Here is a 15,378-nt window from a genome sequence, read left to right on the forward strand (position 1 = left end):
AGCCAGCTGTTTGGTCTGCTATAGGGATTGGCTGATTTGCTCCTAAATGGCAATCAGAGGACATCTTTTGCTGAAGTGAACCAGCTCATCCCTAGAGCAGTGCTATATGCATCTTTCTGATACAGCTACTTTTTTTGGTACAGGTAGAATCACCATGTTTTGGTCTGTTTCCAGCATGTGTGATTGCTGGAAATAGACTAAAAGCAAAACTTATTTGAAGTTGCCAATATCGCTTCAAGATACTGGCAAATCAATAACTTCCTCATGGACGGGCTGAGGAAATTTTTTAAAAAACATTAAAGTGTGTATAAGGGCAGCAAATATTCACTGCACCCCTTAAAAAATAAAATACAAATAAAAAGCTTTGTCCTGGAGGCTTTTGTTTGCTTTTAGAGATTTAGACATGGTCCTTTAAAGAAAAGCAGAAGCCTCTGGAAGGAAGCTTCTCATTTGTCTTTTTTTTTTTTAAGTGGAGCAGTAAATATTCGCTGCCCTAATACATACTTACTTTTTTTCTTCTTCATTTCCTTTGCCTTTCCACTGAGCCAAGGAAGTTATTAATTTGTCAGTATCCTGAAATGGCTGTAAGTTGTAGGCCACTTCATGACATTAGCAAAAGCTGCAGACCAAATCGGGTCGCTTGAGGTCCATATGCCATTTGTATGTGAGGATTGCACCAAATGCCATTTCAGATCCCCTAGCAACCCTATTTAACCTGACCCAGATTGCTTCTTTTACAGTATGTAGACAAGTCCTGAGTTCCACTGAATTTTCTCGGTATTACACCTGAATAAAAATGTCTAAGATTGCAGACAAAAAGTATTCACAATCTGCCTTTTCAGGGCATTGTTTTCACAAAGAAGTACTGCATATGCAACAAGTCAATATATATCAACGACGTTTATTCATAATGTGGTTCAAAAGGTCAAAAACCAGGAGCATGAAAACAATGTTATAAAAATCAACACAGAAAAAGACAATTGTAAAGTATATTGAAAGCCTGATGCATATATTATAGTAAAAATTAAATTCAATGAAAATAATTTATAGATAAGAAATAAGACTAAAAATCAAGAAATAAAAAACTTGCCTTAATATCTTCTTGAAGCTTTCTAAATTCATTAACTATATTGTTCTTTTCTTGAATAATTTGTTCTTTGTCCAGTAACACTTTGTTCCAATCCAGATGTAGTTGCTCATTCTTTGATCTATAAAGTAATGGCATAATCTTATAAATATAATTAGACTATTCAAATGTTCTTAAATCTGTTTCAAAACAACACTGGAGGCATAGCAATCCTAAAACCAGGAGAATGCTGACTCATGGACTCATAGAACAAAAGTACTATTTTGTCAGAGCTCCTGTAGGAAGAGAAATTCCATCTGGTACATGTCCCCAAATTTGGCAGCTGCAAATGGATCATCATCACTCTGCATCCCAGGTATTTTTGTCAATAACTACCTAACTCTCCCACTGAAATCAGCATGTTTCTCACAAAATTTAACTTTAGTGAAATTGTGTCCTGTTGCCTCATCAGTTACTATGCTCAATTCAAGATACTAGTTATGACCTCTAAAGCATTTAATGGTTTAGGATCTTGATATTTGTTGGAACATCGCTGTGGCAGAATGCCCATGTCACTCCTGTCTATCACAGCTGAAGCTCACACTGCAGAAAATTCCAATGACTGGGATCACAAATCGCAACCCTTATTGTATGTGTATCGATCGGTGCCCCAGAAAAGCACAGAATTCAGTCCATTTGAACTATTATTTGGAAGGAAAGTTTGGGGATCCCTAGATTTACTCCGGCAAAACTGGGAGGAACTTAGGGAAGAAGATCCTGAGTCAGTGATTCAATATATAGATACCCTAATGAAGTCTTTGCAGCAGTCTCTTAAGATAGCAGCAGAAAACTTAAAGAGGCATCAAGGGAAGCAAAAGCACTGGTATGATAAGAGGGCCAGGGAAAGAACATTCAATCTGGGAGATGAAGTACTAATATTGAAACCTATTAAAGGGAATAAACTTCAATTAAATTGGGCAGGTCCTTTTAGAATAGTCTCAAAAATCAGTGAAGTGAATTATTCAGGAGGAGGGAGAAGAAGGCTGAAGAGTGGTTCATGTAAATATGATCAAACCTTATTATAGGAAAGAAAACGTTGTCTTATATGCCATTAAACGTTGTCTTATATGCCATTAAAGAAGAAGACAACGAAAAACAGGAATTAAAATATTGGGAAGGAAAGGGTGAACCCCATTACAACCCTGAAGATGTTAAGATTAGTCACACGCTAACCCCAGAGCAACAAGATGATGCGAGAGCCTTGTTGCAGAAATACAAGCAAGTCTTCTCAAACAAGCCTGGTGTAGCAAAGGGAGTAGTACACAAAACAGATACAGGAGATGCACATCCTCAAGCTGTCACACCTTATAGAGTAACAGGCCAAGGTTTGCCAGGAACTAGATGAAATATTGATAGAAAAAAATCATTATTCCTTCATCTAGCCCGTGGGCAGCCCCAATAGTTTATATTTAGTCGTTTAGTCATGTCCGACTCTTTGTGTCCCCATGGACCAGAGCACGCCAGGCCCTCCTATCTTCCACTGCTTCCCGTAGTTGTGTCAAATTCATCTTGGTTGCTTCGATGACACTGTCCTGCCATCTCATCCTCTGTCATCCCTTCTCCTCTTGCCATCACACTTTTCTAACATTAAGGTCTTTTCCAAGGAGTCTTCTCTTCTCATGAGATGGCCAAAGTACTGGAGCCTCAGCTTCAGGATCTGTCCTGCCAGTGAGCACTCGGGGTTGATTTCCTTTAGAATTGATAGGTTTGTTCTCCTTGCAGTCCAGGGGACTCTCAAGACTCTCCTCCAGCACCACCATTCAAAGGCATCAATTCTTTGGCGGTCAGCTTTCTTTATGGTCCAGCTCTCACTTCCATACATCACAACAGGAAAAACCATAGCTTTGACTATTCGGACTTTTGTTGGCAAGGTGATGTCTCTGTTTTTTAAGATGCTGTCGAGGTTTGTCATCGCTTTCCTCCCAAGAAGCAGGCATCTTTTAATTTCGTGGCTGCTGTTTCCATCTGCAGTGATCATGGAGCACAAGAAAGTAAAATCTGTTACTGCCTCCATATCTTCCCCTTCAATTTCCCAGGAGGTGATGGGACCAGTGGCCATGATCTTAGTTTTTTTGATGTTGAGTTTCAGGCCATTTTTTGCGCTCTCCTCTTTCACCCTCATTACAAGGTTCTTTAATTCCTCCTCACTTTCTGCCATCAGAGTGGTATCATCTGCATATCGGAGGTTGTTGATATTTCTTCCGGCAATCTTAATTCCAGTTTGGGATTCCTCCAGTCCAGCCTTCCGCATGATGTATTCTGCATATAAGTTAAATAAGCTGGGGGACAATATGCAGTCTTGTCGTACTCCTTTCCCAATTTTGAACCAATCAGTTGTTCCATACCCAGTTCTAACTGTTGCTTCCTGTCCCACATATAGGTTTCTCAGGAGATAGACAACGTGGTCAGGCACTCCCATTTCTTTAAGAACTTGCCATAGTTTGCTATGGTCCACACAGTCAAAGGCTTTTGAATAGTCAATGAAGCAGAAGTAGATGTTTTTTGGAACTCTCTGGCTTTCTCTATAATCCAGCGCATGTTTGCAATTTGGTCTCTAGTTCCTCTGCCCCTTCGGAATCCAGCTTGTACTTCTGGGAGTTCTCGGTCCACATACTGCTGAAGCCTACCTTGTAGGATTTTGAGCATAACCTTGCTAGCGTGTGAAATGAGTGCAATTGTATGGTAGTTGGAGCATTCTTTGGCACTGCGCTTCTTTGGGATTGGGATGTAGACTGAACTTTTCCAGTCCTCTGGCCACTGCTAAGCTTTCCAAACTTGCTGGCATATTGAATGTAGCACCTTAACAGCATCATCTTTTAAGATTTTAAATAGTTCAACTGGAATGTCATCACCTCCACTGGCCTTGTTGTTAGCCAGGCTTTCTAAGGCCCACTTGACTTCACTCTCCAGGATGTCTAGCTCAAGGTCAGCAACTACATTGTCTGGGCTGTCCGGGATATCCAAATCTTTCTGATATAATTCCTCTGTGTATTCTTGCCACCTCTTCTTGATGTCTTCTACTTCTGTTAGGTCCCTCCCATTTTTGTCCTTTATCATGTTCATCTTTGCACAAAATGTTCCTCTAATATCTCCAATTTTCCTGAACAGATCTCTGGTTTTTCCTTTTCTGTTATTTTCCTCTGTTTCTTTGCATTATTCATTGTCTCTCCTTGCTATTCTTTGGAAGTCTGCATTCAATTTTCTGTAGCTTTCTCTATCTCCCTTGCATTTTGTTTCCCTTCTCCTCTCTGCTATTTCTAAGGCCTCATTGGACAGCCACTTTGCTTTCTTGCAGTTCCTTTTCTTTGGGATGGTTTTCGTTGCTGCCTCCTGGACAATGTTACGAGCCTCTATCCAAAGTTCTTCAGGCACTCTGTCCACCAAATCGAGTTCCTTAAATCTGTTCTTTACTTCCACTGTGTATTCATAAGGGATTTGGTTTAGATTATACCTGAGTAGCCCAATGGTTTTTCCTACTCTCTTCAGTTTAAGCTTGAAGCCCCAATCAGAGCCACAGTCAGCTCCAGGTCTTGTTTTTTGCTGACTGTATAGAGCTTCTCCATCTTTGGCTGCAGAGAATATAATCAATCTGATTTCGATATTGCTCATCTGGTGATTTCCATGTATAGAGTCGCCTCTTGTGTTGTTGGAAAAGAGTGTTTGTGATGACCAGCTTGTTCTCTTGACAAAACTCTATTAGCCTTTGCCCTGCTTCGTTTTGAACTCCAAGGCCAAACTTCCCTGTTGTTCCTTTTATCTCTTGGCTCCCTACTTTAGCATTCCAGTCCCCTAGAATGAGAAGAACATCTTTCTTTGGTGTCAGTTCTAGAAGGTGTTGTAAATCTTCATAAAATTGTTCAATTTCAGTCTCCTCAGCAATGGTGGCTGGTGCATAAACTTGGATTATTGTGATGTTGAAAGGTTTGCCTTGGATTCCTATTGACATCATTCTATCATTTTTGAGATTGTATCCCATTACAGCTTTTCCCACTCTTTTGTTGACTATGAAGACTACTCCATTCCTTCTACGGGATTCTTGCCCACAATAGTAGATATGATAATCATCTGAACTGAATTCGCCCATTCCTGTCCATTTTAGTTCACTGATGCCCAGGATGTCGATGTTTATTCTTGCCATCTCCTGTTTGACCACCTCCAGCTTCCCGAGGTTCATAGATCTTACATTCCAGGTTCCTATGCAGTATTTTTCTTTGCAGCATTGGACTTTCCTTTCACTTTCAGGCATGTCCACAGCTGAGCATCCTTTCGGCTTTGGCCCAACCACTTCATTAGCTCTGGAGCTACTTGTACTTGTCCTCCGCTCTTCCTCAGTAGCATGTTGAACGCCTTTCAACCTGAGGGGCCCATCTTCCAGCGTCATATCTTTTCGCCTTTTTTTTCTGATCATGGGGCATTCTTGGCAAAGATACTGGAGTGGCATTGCCATTTCCTACTCCAGGTGGATTGCGTTTAGTTGGAACTCTCCACTATGTCCTGTCCGTCTTGGGTGTCCCTGCACGGCACAGCCCATAGCTTCTCTGAGTTACTCAAGCCCCTTCACCACGACAAGGCAGCAATCCATGAAGGGCCCCAATAGTACTAGTGGATAAACCAGATGGAAGTATCCGCTTTGGCATGGATTATCGAAAACTGAACCACGTCACTAAGCCTGATGCTTACCCAATGCCTCGGCTAGATGACTTGATCGAGACTATAGGGGGATGTCAGTTCATATCCAGTTTAGATTTTACTAAGGGGTTCTGGCAAATGGGGTTAGACCCCAAAGATCAGGAAAAGACCACATTTTATAGCTCCTTTGGATTGTATGAATTCCGTGTCTTAAGCTTTGGATTGAGAAATGCTCTAGCAATGTTTCAAAGACTCATGGACCAAATAATACAAGGGCTTAGGGAATTCACTGTAGCATACATTGACAATATAGGGATCTATAGTTAGACGTGGGAAGATCACATGAGCCATATTGGAACAGTGTTACAGAGACTACATGAGATTGGGTTAACAGTAAAAGCTAGTAAATGCCAACTGGGTAGCTCAGAATTAAAATACTTAGGCCATGTAGTAGGGGGAGGCATAATCAAACCCCTAGAATCTAAAACAGAAGTAATCAGTAATAGGCCTAGACCGATGTCCAAGAAAAAAATCTTTCTTAGGGTTGGTTGGCTATTATGATTGCTTTATAAAAAAATTCAGTGAGATAGCCGCCCCATTATCTGATTTGACACACAAAAGAAAAGCTGAAAAGATCCAGTGGGCGGGCGACTGCGAGAAGGCCTTTAGTAAGTTGAAGACTGCGTTGATGACCGGTCCTGTCCTGAGAACTCCAGATTTCCGGAAAGAGTTCACCGTCTTCACGAATGCGTCCAACATCGGGCTGAGAGCTGTGTTGAGCCAAGCAGATGACAACAGAAACTATCATCCGGTAACTCTGAAGATGCCGGCCACAGAGACTGGCGAAACATTAGGAAGAACAACCTTCAGAACACAGCCAAAGAGCCCGAAAAACCCACAACAACTATTAGATCCAGGCCGTGAAAGCCTTCGCGAATACATACAATACATTGTTCATACTTTTCTTTCAAATATATTATTTAGCTTAGTACTGTAAGAAATCTAGTCACTAAAACTCGGTTATGAGCAAAAAAAATCAGACAGATCAGATGGGGGGCAGGGAATTATATGTGACATCCTGAAAAGTACAGAGCATGCAGAACCCAAAATATAATTAGAATATTTGTATTCAAACTTTAATTATATGTCAGTTCTTGACTAATTTCAAAGTAAAAGCTGAGTGTAATTAAGTAAATACATTGAAGTCTTGTGGCACATTAGCCATATTAAAGTTCTCTTCAATTTATTTAATAGATTCCAGTGTATAACATTATTTTAAAAGTGTTATCACATGTTTAGCTTTGCTAGAGTACGATTCTGCATCAAAAGTTAGTAAGAATCACAATAAATTAACAGTATAGTTGTATGTCATTGTACACACATACATTTCTTTCTCAAGCTCTGTTTTCATTGCTGTAAGCTGCTGTATACAATCTTCTTTATTTTCAAATGCTCCAGACAATTGTATTTCCAAATGATGTATTTCTTTCTGCAGACAAAATTAAGGTATATATATTATTCTGTACTTCTAGTTCTTTCAACAGAACTAAGCAGTATACAGTTGCTAAAATAAAAATTGACCTGGCAGACAGCATTATACAGAATACATTTCTGATACGTAATCTCTGTTTATATATAAATAGCAAAAACAGTTTTGACAAAACATGTCCAAATTCTCTTAGAAGACAGCTGAACATATTTCCTTTCACTTTGCAATGTAGCATCTTGAATCTATAAAAATATCTTTCTGATTTGGATTGAAACTTTCTACCAGGAATGTGATATAATGTGATCTGGGAAACCCATGATTGAGTTCTGCTGAAGTTTTAAAAAATTAATAACAGCTAGGACGAGATACTGAAATCAGACTGGGATCATGTCACCGCAGGAGCTTCACCTTTTATGCAATCGTGCTTTCAGAGTTTAAATTCCTTTTGAATCTTCTATTTCACCAACATAAAACAGCACATAGTGGCCAAAATAATGTTGCATAGCATAAGTCAAATTGTAACTTTTGGTCTTTTTCTCTCGTAAACAAAGTGCCCTTGCTTTCTTTCACCTATGCTAGTTTCCAAGTAACAAACTTGTGTTTTCATTAAGGATATGCACACCACATGCCTCCTTATGACACAATATGATCCATAAATACTGTATGACCTTACTAATCTATTCCCAGTTTGGAATTGGACTACATGACAGTTCTGACTATCAGGCTTTATGAAATTCAAAGCTTGTTAAATATATCTCATAGGAAAATATGCTAACCTAATTGTAAGCCACATACATTTTTGTCTATGTTTCAGTCAACCACATGATGAACCAAATAATTCCCTACATATGCAAGGTATCAGCAAATAAAAGATTAATTAAGATTTCTACAACCTATTTTTTCCTCTCTTTCTTAGGACTCATTCAAATGAGATGTCTTGTTCTGACTGATGTGGGATGGAACTGTGATCCCTCAATCCCCACAGATCTGAAATGAGTCATTCCAATCATCCATACCTGTTTCACGTTTTCTTGAATGTAATCCAAGTACAGTTTCCACACTAACATATCCTCTCCCTTTCTCCTCAACTCTCCCCTCATTCCCTTCCCATTCTCTGCCCTGTCTTTACACCTTGGAAGAGATGTGCACAAGCTCTACTCTTTTAGAGGAGGGATGGAGAAATCCATTAAGAATTCAAATGGAATTAGAAGTGCAGGAAACAAAAACCCCAAGAAAGATTGGCAAACAAGAAATATGAAGCAGATGTCAAGAGGCAGCCATTCTGAGACGTGCCACTTCTTGTTGCTTTCTTATAGAACTGATTAGCTGGCACCATGACAAGACAGGGGAAGGAGTTTTGCCTTTCTCCTATGCTCCATTCTGAGGAGAACATTCCTACAGCTGACTTCACAGCTGATCTTAGGGGAGTTCTAATTGCAAACACCCCCACAGGAACTAGAACGAAGGAAAAGATGTGGCTGACACATCCAAAGCAAACCAGGATGCCAAAAAAGCCCTGCATTTTCCAAGCAACACAAAATAATCCAAAAACAGAAACGAAGCACAAGGAATTGATCTGATTTTGCAGTAAAGTTATATGGATAATAATCCATCAAACTAATCCAAAATCAATGGGCTACAGAGCCAGTTCTTAAACAAGGTGAAATAGAATGTGCGGATGAACTCTTAGTGAACAAACATGAAATGTGTGGCGTCAGCATGCCAGGAATTGTCTTTTCTTGTCTCCCATGCCTTTACTCAGTTCTCCTCTGCTTAGTAAAGGTATTGGAACTCAGGAACTTTGCTAACTTGACTCAATGTAAGTAACAGTTTGGATAGGGACATAGGAAGTGCATGTATTCTCTGGACTGATCTCGCACATTATTACATATATGCACATCGAAGACAGAAAATAAGGTTTTGCTAGCTTCTTGATTGTTTTCCCATTGTCTTGTGTTTCTGCTCAGATGTCTCTTTAATACAATGGAACCTCTACTTACGAACGTCCCTACCTACGAACAACCCAACTTACGAACAGCTCCATTTGCAAAATTTTGCTTCTACTTGTGAACAAAGCTTCACCATACGAACGGAAAAATGTAGGGGAAGCAGGGAAAGCGCGAAATTTGAACTTTCAGTTGACCGTTGGCCAGTGAAGAGGCTGTTTATCTGCTACCTCGCTTGTCCCAGCAGTTAGAGAGTGGATAGGGAGAGAGTCTTCAGACTGCCTGGTACAGTACTGCCTGGTACTGCCTGGCAGTGTACTGTACGGACTGTATTTTTTGGCTTTTTTATTTTTATTTTTTTATTTTTGACTTTTTTTTAAACAGAGAGACTGCCTGTTCTGGGTGAGTACATACACTGTACAGTATTTACTGTACTGTACAGGGTTTTTGCAGCTTGGGGGGGTAGGGCTAGGTGGGGGGGTTATGTTTCTGTGCCCTGATGGGTGTTGCAGTGAGGATTTAAAATGTGAAAAGTAGACTGTAATATTAAATTAAAATTAAATGTGAAAATTAGACTGTAATTTTAAAATGTAAAATTTATTTATTTATTTTTGCATTCTGTGGCTTCTAGGGTTTGTGTACTGTGACCTCTCTGTTGTTTTAAAATGTGTGGGTTTAAAATGTGACTCCAAAGTCATTTTTTTTCTTTGGGGATCTGTTTGCTGTAATAATGGTTGCTGGTTGTTGATGCAGGCCGGCTGTAAAATGCAGTTTAGACTCCACAGTTTTTTCCCCCTTAAAATCAGAAAATATCCTGTGAGGGGCTGTGCTGGCTGTTGATGCAGGCAGGCTGTAAAATGCAATTTAGACTCTCTTTTTGTGATGAGGAGTTCTGTGCTGGAATAATGCTTGCTGGATTCTGTGGCTTCTAGGGTTTGTGTACTGTGACCTGTCTTTTGTTTTAAAATGTGTGTTAAATATAGCAGTTAAATATATTCCAAGGTACTTAACTTTTTTAACTATTTGTAAATCTGACATCTTTGAGAGTTGATTTTTTTTGCCTGGCTGTTAAGTTTTTCGCTATAACTTTAGTTTTTTCTTTATTTATCTTCAATCCTGCTACTTTCCAAAATTCATCAATTTTGTCCAGTAGTCTCAACGTTGTTTCCAGTGGGTCTTCCAATATAAACACCAAGTCGTCTGCAAATGCTTGTAGTTTGTAGCTCTCATCCTTTATTTTGGTACCTTTAATCTCTGGGTCGTTCTTCACATTCCTATTTAACACCTCCAGAGTTAATATAAATAGCAATGGAGAGAGCAGACATCCTTGTCTTGTGCCTTTTTTTATATTAATATTATCCGTCAGTTCACCATTTACAATTACTTTGGCTATTTGTTCATTGTAGATTGCCTCAATTACATTTGTAAATTTTTTGCCAAAATCCATAGCTTTTATTTGCTGTATCATAAATTGCCAGTTCACATTATCAAAGGCTTTTTGCACATCCAAGAAGATTAATGCCATTTGCTTCTCTGAGTGTACCTCATAATATTCTAATACTGTATGTCCAAAATTATCCTTAGGTTATACCTTAGTTGTCTTTTTGGCAAAAATCCATTTTGATCTGAATGGATGAACTCCATTAAAAGCTTTTTCAATCTTTCCGCTATAATTACTGCAAAGATTTTATAGTCCACATTCAACAGTTATATTGGTCTAAAATTTTTTATATGTGTGGAGTCCGTATCTTCTTTTGGTATTAACGTGATATATGCCTCTAGCCATGTCTTGGGTATTTTAGCTTCTACTGTAGTAGGACTTCATTGCAGACCTCTTTTATTGGTAAGCTTATTATATCTTGGAAGGATTTATAAAATTCCGCTGGTAATCCATCTGGTCCTGGAGTCTTATCATTTTTTTTGTTTTTTAATTGCTTCCATTACTTTCATCATTGTTATTTTCTCATTTAGGAGATTTTTCTGGTACTTTACGGAGATTTGCTTTTTTAGTATATTGTATTATCTTTTCAAGAGAAACTTCTTGAGTGTCATAGAGATTAGCATAATATTCTTTAGTTATTTTTTTATTTGCTCTTTTTTATATTGGAGGTCTCCATTTTGATCTTGTAGCTTCGTTATCAGTCTTTTTTGTTTTTCTTTTTTCAATCTATAGGATAGCCATCTGGACTGGTGCAGAGGCTGTTTTTTGGCAGTTTTAGATAGATTTGGTAGACTCATTATGAATACTTTTCCTCAAATATCAAACCAACCCTCCAAAGTTCTATTGATCTACTACACTACCTTTTCCACCCTTTAGTTATTCAATTATTGTCAATATATCATTATATCAGCAATACCTTATATTCGATGGTCATCAATAATACCTGATCATCACAGCTCTATATTCTAAGCAAACTATTAGCTTTACAATTTTACAATTTGATATAACGAAGTTTCAAGGATTATTCCCACTGTCCAGTTCTCGACGTATATATCCAAATCTGACCAGATGATCTGGAGTTTTTAATTGTAAATCCAGCTCGATCAAAAAGCCGTCAAGTTTATTATTTGTAATCCAAGAGTTAATTGTCTGTAATCATCTGTAATTAATCCAAGCTGCAGCTCCAAAAGGAAAACAGAAAAAAAAACAGGCTTTAAAAGTTTTAGCTAAGCCAAGGTCATTATAAGAGATATCTGTTGCTCTTCATCTGGGCTCACCGCCAGTTCCACCGTTTAGACACCATTTAGACACAACAAAGTTTCAGAGTTTTGCTTCCACTTTTTAATGCCTGGAAAAATGATTCCTGATCTCCATTTGCAATAATAAGCTCAAAAAACACCCATTATTTCCCCTCTTTTGCTTTCCGAAAGGTTCTAACAAATACAGATTAATGTTCCATAGGATAGACTTCCCGTGTCCTTCTTAGCCTCCCCTTCAGAGCAGCGGACCGCTCCTTTCTTTGTCGCCGCTTTCTTTTCTCCTGCCGGGGGACGGCTTAGAATCCTTCTTTCTTTTAAGGAGTTATTTTAGTCAGGAATGTTGATAGAGTTAGTAAAAGGAGAAGAAAAATAGTCTCACCCAGGTTGATAACACAGTGTAAAATATCCAGAATTTAGTGCTGTTTTTCTTCGGCAGCCGATGACTTGGATAACCCGCTAGCAAGCAAGTGGCTTGTTTTTCTCCTGCTGGTTTGAGGAGTTTCCTGGATCAAACAAAGATAATTGCCATTATCTTCGTGATCTACAGGTATCCCACCCTCGCTCGTCACCTCTCCGGGGTGACGTAAGCCCCTTGGGGCTCCCTAGCAGGCTGAAAAGCAGTCTCGGGGAGCAGAGCTCTGTCTCCCTGGTCTGTATCGTCACGATGTCAAGCTGGAAGTCTCAACTGCATTACTCTTATTGAGGACATAGATCAGGAGGGAAAAGAGGTGCTATGGCCTGGGGGGGCTCACGTTCAAGCATTGTCCTCTTGGAGTCCAGAGGCAGAGTTGAGGAATTAAAATTGTGGGCACCAGCACTATTAGAACAATTACTTTTCTTGCAGCTGGCAGGCAGGCACTTGCTTCAAAATAAAGTGGGCAAATCAATGAGCTGTGCAGGCGGCTTTAGCTACCAACAAGTTCCGAATGGTATTAACTTCTGACACTTGGCCTGTTTTCCCTGGATCACTTCTTGCGTCATTCAGACTTGGGATTACAGTTTTTTTAACAAATGTTGGTTAGGTTTACAACACAGAAGAGAAAAGGAGATGTTCATCATGAATACTTTTTCTCATTAGGTACATATTGAAATCCAATAGAAGTTACTTTGCCCTACTGTCCAAAGTAAAGTGGGATCAAATGGCAAAGAATTTTTGCCTTGTTCCTCAAGTCCCTTTCTATTCACGATTAAGCAGTAAAAATAATAGCTTTCAGTAGGCCATCAAAGAACAGGCATGGGTGATGGAAAAGGCAGAAAAAGAGAATTGCAAAGAAAAGCCTAACCCTATGTGAGTTAGAACAGGGTGAGACAACATAGACAATGCATGATTAGAGCTAAAAGCACATTAGTATTAGAGAGACAAAATCAGCAGACATACATTTTTGAGGAATCATATTTTAAAGAAATCCCATGCTTAAATCATGAATCATAAAATAAAGTAAATTAATTTGCAGGTCGCAAAGAGAGATAAAAGTTGCTGATTGTGTACCCAGATGACGTCAGGAGTCAAGAAATGCCTCTTCCCTTGATGATTTCTCTGTAATATGTTCCTAAGATTCTGACAAATTAAATTTATGAACACCACTCTCATCTGAGTCTAAATACCAGTTATAGCATTATTCTTCAACTGATGTTTATAAAGCAAACCAGCATTTCTTACTCAGCCATAGTCTGAATCATGCTTTGTTCTGAAATTGACCATAGTTTATTACAAAGTACAATCTCTGGTCCATATGACATAGCAAGTTGAAACTGAGTGAAGCTGCTGCTAAGTTGATGAAATGAAAAAGTGTCAGTATTGCAAAATTGGACTATTGAACAACAGAGAAAATCTGGAAACTACATTCCTGGTAAGCCAGAGAGGTGCAAGTGAATGTATACCTTGATACCCATATGAACTTTAATGCAATTGTTATGATTATCTGATTTCAAACTGGTTTTAACCCTTTCAAGAATAAAGGTTAGCTGTGACAGATGACCACAGACTCAAACTATCAAGGGATGTTATAAAGTTCTATAGTGCTCTGAAGCATTGTTCAAATGTCATATTTTTGACCTTGGCAAAAGTGTAACAGATTTCAGATAAGGAAAATCAAAGATTTGATAGTTTCCATCTTTGCAGTTTCTTGATCTGATTGCCATTTAAGCCTTGTTTGCCTGTCAGATGTGCCAGCTATTCATATTATAGATGTAACTGAATAATTGTCTTTACACAGTCAGAAATGGACACAAATACAATGTTGTGTTATTGAGACATTTAAATGCAAAGTAACATGCACAATTAGTATTGGCTTTTAAAACTTTGCAAATTACATTAGGTCAGATGACAGCAGGACAAGCTCTCCTCTGTCTCACATGGAAGATCAACTGCTATCACTGCCATCATCACAGAGAATAAACAGGCAGGCTTTGTAGAGAGCAGCAGCAGCAATACTAAATGGCTGCCCTTCCTCAAAACAGAGCACGGTGGGAAAATGCCTGTGCCACCCATAGTAGTTGGCCCTGAGAACCATTAGGGAGCCACACAAAAGTCATTCTGACCAACAAAGCTCACCAGAACACTAGGGTACATCCCAGTAGGGCTGGCAATGGCCTCATGTTTAATAAGTGAAGGGGCAGTCCTGCACATGAGATAGTGAGTGGCTAGGCAACTGAGGACTACTACACATAGCTTCAATCTACCACTCAGGAATCAACTGCTGCTCATCATAAATAAGAAGTCAAATAGCCAACTGTATGGTTATTTTTAAATACTGTAGTTGCATTATTGTTTTCTGTAAATTTGTAAAGAGGACAAAATACCAGTTTACTAACCAAATACTTTACATAAATACCAAACTCTACATACGTCTTTAATCTGAAGGGTGTCCTTTAGCTGTTTTTCACTTTCTTGTAATTTCTCAATGGTCTTCTCAAGAATGTGCTTTCCATCTAAAAGCTCTTTGACTTGCACCTATAATTTGAAATGGTAGCAGTAATGCTCAAAAATACAAAACTGAAAGTCAAACATAAAGGGATGTATCTCTGGTAATTCAGTCTCTAGATTAGGGGGTCATAAGGACCTTTATTATGCACCATACTGTATGGATTGTCAAGGCTATGAAAGAGAACCCCAATAGAGAAAATACTGTGAAATCCTGATATTACACCATTAAATATGTTATCATGATTACAGAAAAAGTTGTGAAATACATCAAGCTAGAAACAATAAATTTTTACTGGAGAAAACTGTCTAGATTTTGTGCATGACTTGTCAGGATATATGACAGAAGCAATCAAGAAAATCATGGAAAGGGTTGTGGGTATAGCAAAAAAACGGTATAGGGTAAAGGATTTCAAGATATGGATCTTGGAAAAATTAAAGAACTAATGGACACCACACCAGAGGAATTAACAGAAGACATCTTCATGGAGCAAAAGTTTTAAAAAGCAAAGCATGCTGCCTAGATACTGCTCCATAGCACTTAAAGCACTCACTAGGCAGTTTA

The 15,378-nt window shown here is 38.8% G+C and overlaps 1 protein-coding gene across 2 annotated transcripts in view; it reads right to left on the reverse strand.

The window, feature by feature from the left end:
• Nucleotides 1–15,378, reverse strand: part of SYCP1 (synaptonemal complex protein 1) — a 113,697-nt gene that overhangs the window by 43,600 nt on the left and 54,719 nt on the right. For both annotated transcript variants that reach the window (XM_072997139.2, XM_072997140.2), the window contains 3 exons: nt 14,739–14,843; nt 7,141–7,244; nt 1,091–1,208 (listed from right to left, as the gene is read on the reverse strand). In XM_072997139.2, coding sequence (XP_072853240.2) covers nt 1,091–1,208; nt 7,141–7,244; nt 14,739–14,843 — 327 coding nt within the window. The remainder of the gene's footprint in view (nt 1–1,090; nt 1,209–7,140; nt 7,245–14,738; nt 14,844–15,378) is intronic.

This window comes from Pogona vitticeps, chromosome 4, assembly GCF_051106095.1.
Source record: "Pogona vitticeps strain Pit_001003342236 chromosome 4, PviZW2.1, whole genome shotgun sequence".
In the NCBI taxonomy this organism is placed as follows: Eukaryota; Metazoa; Chordata; class Lepidosauria; order Squamata; family Agamidae; genus Pogona; species Pogona vitticeps.